This window comes from Helianthus annuus, chromosome 1 (assembly GCF_002127325.2).
Source record: "Helianthus annuus cultivar XRQ/B chromosome 1, HanXRQr2.0-SUNRISE, whole genome shotgun sequence".
Taxonomy (NCBI): domain Eukaryota; kingdom Viridiplantae; phylum Streptophyta; class Magnoliopsida; order Asterales; family Asteraceae; genus Helianthus; species Helianthus annuus.
Window position 1 is genome coordinate 88092482 of NC_035433.2, and position 11371 is coordinate 88103852.

The following is an 11371-nucleotide window of genomic DNA, read 5'->3' on the forward strand; positions in this document are numbered from 1 at the left end:
ATTTTGAAGAAAAAGTTGAGCAATGCTCCAGTATTGACAATGCCCGATGGCATAGAGGAATTTGTGGTGTATTGTGACGCATCACACACTGGTATGGGTTGCGTACTCATGCAAAGAGGCAAAGTCATTGCCTACGCTTCTCGTCAGTTAAAGGTGCACGAGAAGAATTACACCACCCACGATTTGGAATTGGGTGCAGTTGTATTTGCTTTGAAGCTATGGAGACATTACTTGTATGGAACCAAGTGCATAATTTATTCGGATCACAAGAGTCTTCAACACTTGTTCAATCAGAAGGAATTGAACATGCGTCAAAGGCGATGGATGAAAACTTTAAATGACTATGACTGCGAGATAAGATACCATCCAGGCAAGGCAAATGTAGTTGCCGACGCCTTAAGCAGAAAGGAAAGGGTGAAACCAATCAGAATCAATGCCAAGCGCATTGAGATAAGAAATAATTTGAACGAAAGGGTGTTAGCTGCACAGAAGGAAGCTGTGTTGGAAGCTAACTATCCTGCGGAAAAGTTAGGAGTAACTGAGGAGCAGTTATCCTACGACAAAGATGGAATGTTACGACTAAACGGACGAATATGGGTTCCAATTTACGGAGGACTTTGGGATGTTATCCTCCAGGAAGCCCACAGCTCTAAATATTCCGTTCATCCTGGAGCTGATAAGATGTACCAGGATTTGAAAGCAAACTACTGGTGGATTGGTTTGAAAAAGTCAGTAGCTGAACATGTAGCAAAATGTTTGACTTGTGCGCAAGTCAAGGCTGAGCATCAGAAGCTGTCAGGTTTGCTTCAACAACCTGAAATTCCCAAGTGGAAATGGGAAATGGTGACAATGGATTTCATCACCAAGTTGCCGAAGACGAAAAAGGGAAATGATACCATATGGGTCATAGTGGATAGACTGACTAAGTCAGCTCATTTTCTACCCATCAAGGAGACGTATAGCTCCGATATGTTAGCTCAATTATACGTCGATAAAATTTTAGCATTGCATGGTATACCTATATCTATTATCTCCGATAGAGATACTAGATATACATCGCATTTTTGGAAGAGTTTCCAACAATCGTTGGGCACTCGTTTGAATTTTAGTACGGCTTATCATCCTCAGACGGATGGTCAGAGTGAGCGTACCATTCAAACTTTGGAAGACATGCTTCGTGCATGTGCGGTCGATTTGGGTGGTAGTTGGGATAAGAACCTACCACTGATTGAATTCTCCTACAACAATAGCTACCATTCCAGCATAAAGGCTGCGCCTTTTGAGGCCCTATACGGTAGAAAGTGTAGATCGCCCATTTGTTGGGCAGAAGTTGGAGAAGTCCAACTGTCAGGACCAGATATCGTCTTTGAGACGACAGACAAGATCGTTCAGATTCGCGATCGTTGGAAAGCTGCCAGGGATAGGCAGAAAAGTTATGCGGATCCTAAGCGCAAAGACTTTCACTTCGATGTAGGTGATAAAGTATTACTTAAAGTATCGCCCTGGAAGGGTGTGATGCGATTTGGAAAGAAAGGCAAGCTGAGCCCGAGATATATAGGACCTTTCGAGATAATCGAACGTGTCGGGGCAGTTGCTTACAAGTTAAACTTGCCTGAAGAACTTAGCGCTATTCATAACGTGTTCCACATCTGTAATTTAAAGAAGTGTTTCGCTGACGAATCACTGGTTATACCGCATACAGATGTACACATTGATGAGAGTTTGAAGTTCGTGGAAAAACCTTTGTCGATTGAGGATCGACGGGTGAAAAAGCTTCGAAGGAAGCACGTGCCTATTGTTAAGGTCAAATGGGATGCCCGTAGAGGTCCCGAATACACGTGGGAAGTGGAATCCACGATGCAAGAGAAATATCCTCATTTGTTTCAGTAAATCTCGGGGACGAGATTTCTTTTAAGGGGGTGAGGATGTAACACCTCGAAAAATTTCGTCCAATAATGTCTTGACACGTGTCATAAGGTTCCGGTATGTGAAAACATACTTTAGAGGGACTAAAAGTGACAAACAGTGAAAACTATGGAATGTAAGGGTCCAAAGTGTCAACAATGGATAAATAGACTCTATGATAACCCTACATAATGTTTATAACCTTAAACGGATGGTTCATGGATCATACGACGCGGAAATTGCACAAAAGTGAAGTATTGCAAACTATAGGGGCCAAAAGTGTCAACATGTTTAATTTATACCTCTGAGTGAACTTTTGGCAGACCCGAAGCTTTATAATGCTAAAACATACTCACTAGAATATGTGGTAAAAATTTCATGAAGTTTCGTCAACGTATGAGAAAGTTATGGCCAAAACCGTACTTAAAGGGCTAAAAGCGTCAACGTCGAATTTCATGGCTTTTCGGTTGAGCGCAAAGTTATCCGAGGACATTACCATGTTGGTAAATGTCCTAAGGTTCTTAAAAACCAAGTTTGGGGGTTTACGGGTCAAAATAAGCAGCCGATACATCGCGTGCAAGTTCAGGGACCAAAGCTGCCAAAATGGAAATTGTTTGGGCTGATCAGAGGTCAGGCGACCCGCCTGGACTGACCCAAGCGGGCCGCGTGGGACTGCCAGTAACATAAATTCGCGAAAATTGTATTTTTAGTCCGAATTTCAAGTTGTAAACAGCTCATGGCACCTCCTTAAGCTCCAATAGAATGTCTTGCATGCCTATGGTAACAGTGAGCTACTCCCAAACATCAGAATTCAGCTTTAAATCAGATTATTCATCCATTCTCTTGGCACTTGCATTTGATCAAGAAGCTCTCAACTTTCAAGAACTCTCTCAAGAACTTCTGGAGCATTTCTGGACATCAAGGCCGACTCCTAGTGTTAACTAAGCATCAATAGGACCTTGGTAAGCTTCTATTTCAGTCCTTAATTCGTTCTTGCATCGATTATTAGTAAAAGTCAAACTGATTGTTCTTATACTTTGACTTTCTGATTAAACGAGTTTCACTCAGTCATTTCTCGAATTGAAACCACATATATGTTGGTATTTATGTGGGAAACAAACCCTCAAGAGGGTATTCTCTGATTCCCACTTATTGCATGCTAATTGTCGAGTCAAAGGCGTTCTTAAAAAGTCAACAGAAATGGTTTTTGTGAAAAATAGCTTAAATGGTAATGTAAATGACATGCAATCTGTTTGATCGTCATAGATAGCTTTATAATGAATATAAGAATGTGTTTTACCACGATCAACTCGACAATCTTTAGTATAAATACGAATCGGAACCGAAAGTCTTGTAAAACGACTAATTCGTAGACTATCGATTCGGATTCGTACATGCATGTTTGAGATCTGTATTGGAGAGTATTTTTGACCATTTTTATTTTGGTAAAACTTTCTGGAATTTTTGTTGTTTGAGTCTATGCTTAGCCGATTCATTTGCATGTTTCCGATTATGCTTAAAAGTTGACTGTTTTGCCCTTTTTGATATAAAACGTGATTTTTGGAAAAGTGAAAGAGTAGAAATCTTCATTTCTAATATATAAACTTGCACCGAAAATTTCGGATCAGTTGGTGGTCCAGATTTTGAGTTATGGCCATTAGCGTAAAACTATGTTCTTAAGTTACATAAACGGCCCTTTTCGCATATAACCCATTTCAGGCCACGTTTTGATACAAAACTTTTTACCCACTGATGTTATATAATATTTTGGGATTTTAGATGATTTTTATTTAATTTTTGGCTGATCGGATCTTAGATCGCTAAGTTATTTCGGTTTATGTCGGTTTTGACCGTTTAGGCCATAAAATGAGTTTTATGCATTCTTTTGACCCGAAACTTTTTCCTACTGATTTTATATGTTAAATAGATTATTTTAAGTATTCTGGAAATATAAAAATCCCAGATTTATTTTGAAAACCCGGAAACGCCTCTAAATCGTATTTTAAGCGTTTTTAGCGCATAGTAAGCGTATTACTCATTTTTAACATATAAGACTTATACCTACTGATGTAATTAGTATATTTTCATATAATAACAGTAAGTATAAGTATATGAACTCAGATTTCCAGTTTTGGCAGTTTTAGCCCTTGTGAAATTACTAAAATACCCCTACGGTGCATAGTTTGATTTTTAAATGTTAAGTTTGGTATATGGGTCATACCCTACTGATATGATATGTTAAATGGAGTATATTTACTGTATAAACCAGACCCGAAACTCAGATTTCTAATTTGACTCTTTTATAATCTTTTAAATGACCAAAATGCCCTTCTAAGGCACAAATTGAGTTTAAAACTATTCGGGGCATAATAGAACATGACTTACTGATGTTATATCATATCTAAAGCATATTATCTCAGGAAACTTGCATTTGACTCCTTTGGCTACCCGTAACGCCCTTTTTGCGTTCGGTTCGGTTTACGTAACTAGTTTGCGTAAATTGACCGAAGCGGGTCAAACGTTATCATTTTTATCTCAAAATCCAGAATGTATTTAGTATACCCATAATATACAAGTATTCAAACTTGTCGGGTCTAAATCACATTCTATCCGGTCTTTCGCTTAATCGTGCGCTTGTACCGTATCATCCTTAAACTAACCGGTCAAGCTTAGGCTTAAATAAAAGACCCGTTAGAAATCTAATAGGTTATTATAAACCTTTGTTCCAGATTAGGAGGCCCAGTAAAAGCGACCACACTTACCGATTGTGTTACATACTTGCTCAGGTAAATACATTTTGACTTATTTTCCCTATACGGGCTTGGGGTACGGTATTTAAAATACCGCTTGATCGGGCGCACAAGTCCTGCACCTTATGGGTGTACAGTCTTGAATAGCTTGTGCGACTCGTTTAAACAGTCTTGTCTTACTTTAGGCTTTGGGGGGTTATTGACCGTGTCCCGGATATCCTTGGCATTATCTTACGAGATGGCCACGACCAGAGCACGGGGTGTAGGCGTACACTCGGCGTGTATAACTCTTTAATGTGGTGTGTCATTTAATCTTTAGCCCGGACAGTAGATCCCGGGCCACCAAAGATACGAGTGCATGTAAATCGTTCACAAGTTTATATTGCATAATTATCCCAAGTTAATAAAAATATTTATGCCTTGTGCATTTAAATCAATTTTCAATCATTTTCAAAATGAGTCAGTTGATTTGTATTTACCAGTGTAAACTGACGTATTTTTCCCAAAAGGTTAAGTGCAGGTACTATACGAAATAGGCTGGCTGTTTCCTAAGAGCGTCCACTATAGTCTCGCAAGCTCGGACGACAAAATATCTGTTGAACAATTTTTATCTTATTTTATTTGATCCGCCTGTGGATCCGTTTCAACTACTTATAATGTTATTATGTCATTTTAAATTAAAGTTGAAATGTATCTATTCTGCTTCCGCTGTGCATCATTATATTGTGTTGTTTGTCTATGACGATGCCAACTACGTCACTGTACCCCACACCGGGCCCACCGGTGACACGTGGAAATCGGGGTGTGACATTTGTCTTTGTGAGGTGCGGTTTAAGAGACCACTGAGTCTGGGCGTATGTCTTGACCGCAGTCATGACATCCTCCCATTTCTTCGGCAAGCCGTCTTTGCCGGAGATAGTCATAACCATCTGTTCATCCCTGACGACATGGATGAAGTGGTTACGTGCCATTTGGTCGGCCACGTCACCTATCTCCAGGCATTCTTTATTGTAGCGGACGACGAATGCTTCGAGAGATTCGTCGTCCCTTCGCCAGATATTCATGACGTCCATCGTAACACGGTGACGTCTCTGCTGGCTGAAATGTGCGAGTAACTTTGCATGTAGTTCCTCAAATGAGGCCAGTGATCCAACTGACAAAGAATCGAACCAAGCCCTGGCCAGACCCGTGAGGGTCTGCGGGAAAAAATGACACCAGGTGGGCTCGTCCCACCTGCCGTTGCACCCTGCGCCCATGAAAATATTCACGTGATCGTCCGGGTAGGACGAACCGTTGTATTTCCCAATGTTGAATGGGAATTTTGTGGTGGTGACATGGGCGTGTGCGATTCTTGGGGCGAATTTAGAGTTTTCGGTCGTGGCTCTTGGCCTGTAAGGTTGGTTCTCGGGGCGCTTTGCAGCGCGTAGATATGTGTTGCGGGGGTGAGTGGGAGGAGAATAGTTGCGTCCTCCCGGTCTGCTGCTGGTGTCATGAGAATCCCCACAATATGTATGGTCGTCCGGGTCGGTGCGGCCATACCCTTCGTGTTGGGGCAGCGGTCCTAGCCGGCTTTGGATGCCGGAACCGCGGTGGACTGTGGATTGCTACCTGTTGTCGCCTTGGGGGCCCAGGTGGCTTTGTATTGGGCCTCTGGTGCGAGACCCATATGAGGAATCGTCCTCATTTATTGTGCGGACCTCACAGTAATAGGATCCGCGGTTTTCACGCCTACTTCTGGAGGCTGGACGTGAGGGTGCCCTGCCGTCGTATTGTAAAATACGACCTGCAGGTGTATGTGGTGTCGGGGTAGGTCCGGCTTGTATCTGTGCTTCAGCGCAAGCTCGGTTGTATGTTGCGGCCAGCAGGGCCGCCTGCTGGTCATACCAGGTGTGAGGGTCCATGTCCGGAGGGATCACAGATGCGTACTGTGATAGGTCGTGTCCGAACGTTAGGGATGGACCCCTTTGTGTTGATGTGCCGATGTGGCCAAGGTTTAGGTCTGGGGGAGCGTCCCCGCATTTCCTGGGTTGGTGGGGTTCAGGTTATCCCCGGTAGTGTTATGTATGCGATCTGACATGATCTTTTGAGAGGGAGAGGGATGGTACAAAAAAGTGAACGCAGGTTTCATCATTGGCGCCCACCTCTACTCTTAAGCACTTTTTTGTACCATCCCTCTCCGCGTCGGCATATAGCATCCGCAACTGGTCTACATGATCCGCGGCCTCTAAGCATTCGTCAAGCTTCTCCACACAAGAGAGAGACATGTCATAAAAGGATGCAACGGCCGCATCAAGAAGCGCTTCGGTGTCCACGTCACGAAACCCGGGCCGTTCATCAATATAGCCGCCTTTAGACAAAATGTTTATACAGCCGATGCAGCGGCTGTAACCAGCTTTAAAACCAGCATCACGGGCACGCTGCTTGATCAAGTCTATGCCAGTTGCGGTCTCAGGCGCATCCATGATAGTTTGAACAATCTGCAACAAAAGAACGATAAGATTCACACGCTAATCTGAATAAATACAGAGGCATCAGATACTTACATGTGCAATACCGTGACACCGCATCCACTCACGGTCAGCCTCAAGCTGGTTAAACGACAAGGTCAGGGCGTCCCTAGCCTCGACAGCATCGTTAGCCCGGTCTTCAGCTACAGTCACGCGGGCAGTAATGTCTGCAAGCTTGGCCTCGCGAGTCTGCACCTCAACCTTTTAAAAGCAAGAAGTAGTTTGCACAAAGTTAGTAAACATTCTCGAAAGGCAGAAGTAAAAATAAAACAGAAAAAACAAATCATACCTGAAGGCTGCCAACAACCTGATTCAAACGGGTGCGCTCAACATTCGCCTCTTCAAAAGCCTTAGAAGCACGACTCTCCCTCTCTTTGGCCTCTTCAAGGGCCTTTGCAGCACGGGCCCCTGCCTCTTTGGCCTCTTCAAGAGCCTTCACAGCCCGGGCCTCCGCCTGCTGGGATTTAACAGCAATCACCTCAGCCGCAGCTTTCTCTTTGCCCAAAACAGCATTCGCTGCCTTGACATTAACCAACTCCTGGCGAGCACGAAACAGATTTTCATTCTGTTTAGCCCAAGATTCTTTCCATGTCTTACGCTCATTGGAAAGTGTTTCTTTCCAATTCTTATGCTCCTCAGAAAGTAACTTGGCAAGGGTACGCACTTGTTTAAGCTCGGCAGTCACAGCCCACTCCTCAGTTTGCTTCTGCTTTTCAAAAGCAGCCTTATCTTTTTCAAGCTGCTCCGCACCTGCGCGAGCAGCTCTAACCAACTTCTCCGCCTCAGCCCGCATCCGTGCAGCTTCTTCCTCCCTCTGACTCAACAACTTATAGTCCTCCATAATGGCGTTCGCCACTATGGAACTTCCCACAAGCATGGTGGAAAGTTGGTTGATGCGAAGTTCAGGGGATGCGGCACGAGCACGGTCAACTTCAAACGGGGTGCCCAGGCCACCCAAAATTTCCCTACAAGCGGAAGGATCGTTGGAAATATCATCCCCCTGCATAACAGTCCAGGGGGGTCTGTGATAACTTGTATTTCGATCCTGTGTGTAAGTGCGGTAATAATACTCCAATTCAGACTCCCCAGGCTGAATCGGAGGTCCATCATAACCCGCACCGCCAGAAGAAGAACCAGTAACCTTCTCCCCAGCAGGAGATTTCTGCAGCTCAGCACCAGTTTTTTGCTTCCCAGTATCACAAAACCGTAGATCCAAATTATCAGCATCATTTGGAGAGATCAAGTTGTTAGAAGAATCAACGGTATCAAAAATCTGGGTCGCAACCGTCTCCGCAGTCTTCTCCGCCTGCACGGTCGGATCGGGCACCACCTTGGCAAAAGGTGCCGCAGTTTCCTTCGTAACACCCGCATCCGTAGCCGTGGTATGCAAGGGAGACGAGGGAGCATCAAAGGAAGAAAAATCTTTACCTTGCGGTTCTACAAAGCAAAGAAAGCAACAACTATCAGAAAACAAGTTGTGCATACAAAACACTTACGAAAGTTACACTTACCAGCAGTAACCGCAATTTTCTTTTGTGTCGGACCAGCCCTCTTGGACTGCAACTTCTGACGTTTCAGTTCACCGGCACTAGCAGCTGTCTGCTCCGGTTTCCTCTTCTCACCAGCAAGGGTGGCACCCGCAGCAGTCCCACCTACAGCCGCACCACCAGCTGGAACACCCAAACCCTCAAGGGTGTCAGATACTACCACGTAATCGGTATATCTGCGGTAACAAGAACGAGAGATACATGCGGCCTGCGATACCAAAGGAGGGGCGGCAGAACCCTCAGTTTTCTCCTTACCACGACCCCGCGCGAGTTTTTTCACCTGCTTCTTCTCTGCATGTTTCTTAGGGACAGGTTTTTCAAACTTTCCCAAGTCCCCAAGAATACCTGCGTTCGACACAAGCAAGCAAGCAGATTACAAGGTTGAACTTTAAAACAACAAGGGAATCTTAGAAGATACCTTCGCCTTCCGGCATAGGTGCATTCACCATCTCACGTGTGGGAACGCGGAAATTGCCAACAATTTCTAGGTTAAAACCTTCACGTTCCGAAACCGCAATCAACTCAACTTTGCCCTTAAAGTCTGGCTCAAACATCCTCCACAGGCCGACCGCATTCTCTGAGAAAACACATGCACATTAATAAAAGTGTCAAGAAGCAAGGAAAACACACAAGAATAACAGGCTTACCACCATTCTTTTCCCGCAAAACGGGCCTTACCTTCCTGTCCGGCCTGCTAAGCATCATCCGCAACACCCACAACTGATTGTTGTCCAATTTCTTAAGTTCAATAGGCCGCAGCCTAGAGAACCAATCCACAGTCTTTGCGGTGGCGATAGGAATATCCTCCGAAGTAACACCCACACTCACGTCCCGAAAGGTCATGTTGGCATGCACCGCACAGGCTTTAACATAGAAAAATATCTTTTTCCACTTGGTAAGACCCTTCGGAGGGGTCATCAGCTTGGGGCTCCCATACCTCTGGTTAAAAGAGAAAAAGCCGGTGTTTACCGTCAACTGGTAGAACCGCCGGAAATTCTCAACAGTAACGTCCAAACCATGAGCCCGGAAGGTGTACTCGAAGTTCCTGATTCGGAACATCCCAAATGGACTCAGTTGGGAAATATGAAGGTGATGGTGCTCTAATACCTCGGCAACAAACACCGTCACCGGCAATCGAAGGTTGCCATCCTAAAAAAACTCAGCCCATAGGGTGATGTATCCCGCCGGAGCATCGGCACCGGTGTCACCCTCTTGTGGGTACGTGGCACCCCACTCATCTGCCATTTGTATGCTGGTCATCAGGACCCTAAACTGCTCCCTTGACCACTTCAATACCGGTAACCCACCACCGGGAGCACTACCATCATCGTCTTCATCTTCATCAGCCGCTGCCACCGGCTGTTCAGGGTTTTCACCCTCCACATTGTGTGGATTTGATGGTTCAGCCATAAGAGTTGTAGAAGAAAAAGAAATGAGGACTAAAACTCAAACCACCTCACCGGAATTTCAGAAAACCTTATCGGAGAAGATAGAGGAAACTTTTTTCTCTCACCGGAATTTTTGAAATTTTGAACAAGTGAGGGGAAACCATGAACGGTTTCCCCTTATATACCGATCGCAATTAATGCAACATAGAAACTGAATCATCACGTTTAAAAAGAGCGAATTATGCGGCACCACGTGTCAAGTGACGCTTCCGCTGACGGTTACCACGCGCGCGTGGTCGCACACGCGCCTGACATAGGAGACGTTTACACCCCTGCTACAGTGCATTTAATGACCTCGGGCAGTGCAAATGTCCTTTCATTTCAGCACATGCCAGGAAATCTCACCAACTTCCACCAACTCACACGTGCGCTCAGCCACGTATACAACAAAAAGCGACAACATTATCCAAACACAAGCGGCATGCGGTTTCTCTGGTATATCGCACCATAACCCATACCGCATGTCGTTTTTTTTACGTACCCCTCAAAATAGCTAAAAATTATATCCTTCCATGGTTAAGGGGGTATAGACATATCCGCACAGACCCACGAGCACACGTGGAATATGCGGAACTGACACACACGAGCCCGTACAGGTGTGTCAGATACTCAGAACCAGCGTTGTTCTTTGGACTGAACCGCATCTCAGAAACAGATAAACCACATTGCCTTCATTCTCTTCAAGCTTCAAATCCCTCCTGTCCGGTTCACAACCACAGAGGGTGCATAAACAACTTCTTCAACAAAAAGAAGGAGGGGAATGTACGTGCACGCACATCAGCAACCCTGACTCCTGATCCTACTAGAGCCACATCCGAGCAGCACACTCGGTCCAAGCGAGTATGAGGTAACAAAACCGCAGACACTCATGAGTCGCTGTGGACACACCCATAGCTCCGCAAAGGGTTGCTACGGAAGAGCCACAACTAAGTCATCACATAGATGAACGAAGTTACTTCAAGGAAAACTCCTCGGTATTGGAGCGTGAAGGAAAGTGGCTAAGGAAGAGATGCGGACGAGATCCCCAATGATCATAAGAGATATTGTCGAACAACAAGCGGCCAAATAGCGGTAACAAGTCTGCTTATGACTTTGTTACCCTACTTGTAAGATGGATATAATAAACAATGGTGGGCATTACCATGCCTATGACCATGTTTATTTGACCGTTATCCAGATTCACATTGTTCGACCAAACATGGCCAACAATGACG

General features: G+C 44.8%; 1 protein-coding gene across 1 annotated transcript; it reads right to left on the reverse strand.

Annotated features, from left to right (window-relative positions):
• Positions 1–6712: 6712 nt before the first annotated feature.
• On the reverse strand, positions 6713–8003 carry LOC110925745 (uncharacterized abhydrolase domain-containing protein DDB_G0269086-like). The gene is made up of 3 exons (XM_022169620.1): positions 7452–8003; positions 7238–7363; positions 6713–7132 (listed from the first exon to the last, which is right to left on the reverse strand). The coding sequence occupies exons 1-3, from the start codon at positions 8001–8003 to the stop codon at positions 6713–6715; spliced, it is 1098 nt and encodes a 365-aa protein (XP_022025312.1).
• Positions 8004–11371: the final 3368 nt, after the last annotated feature.

Excerpts from the sequence above, each read along its gene's own strand:
- LOC110925745 (XM_022169620.1), bottom strand. The coding sequence starts at position 8,003 with ATGGAGGACTATAAGTTGTTGAGTCAGAGGGAGGAAGAAGCTGCACGG. Across the intron at positions 7,364-7,451 it reads AGGTTGTTGGCAGCCTTCAG|GTTGAGGTGCAGACTCGCGA; the intron begins GTATGATTTGTT and ends TGCTTTTAAAAG. Across the intron at positions 7,133-7,237 it reads TGTCGTTTAACCAGCTTGAG|ATTGTTCAAACTATCATGGA; the intron begins GCTGACCGTGAG and ends CTTTTGTTGCAG.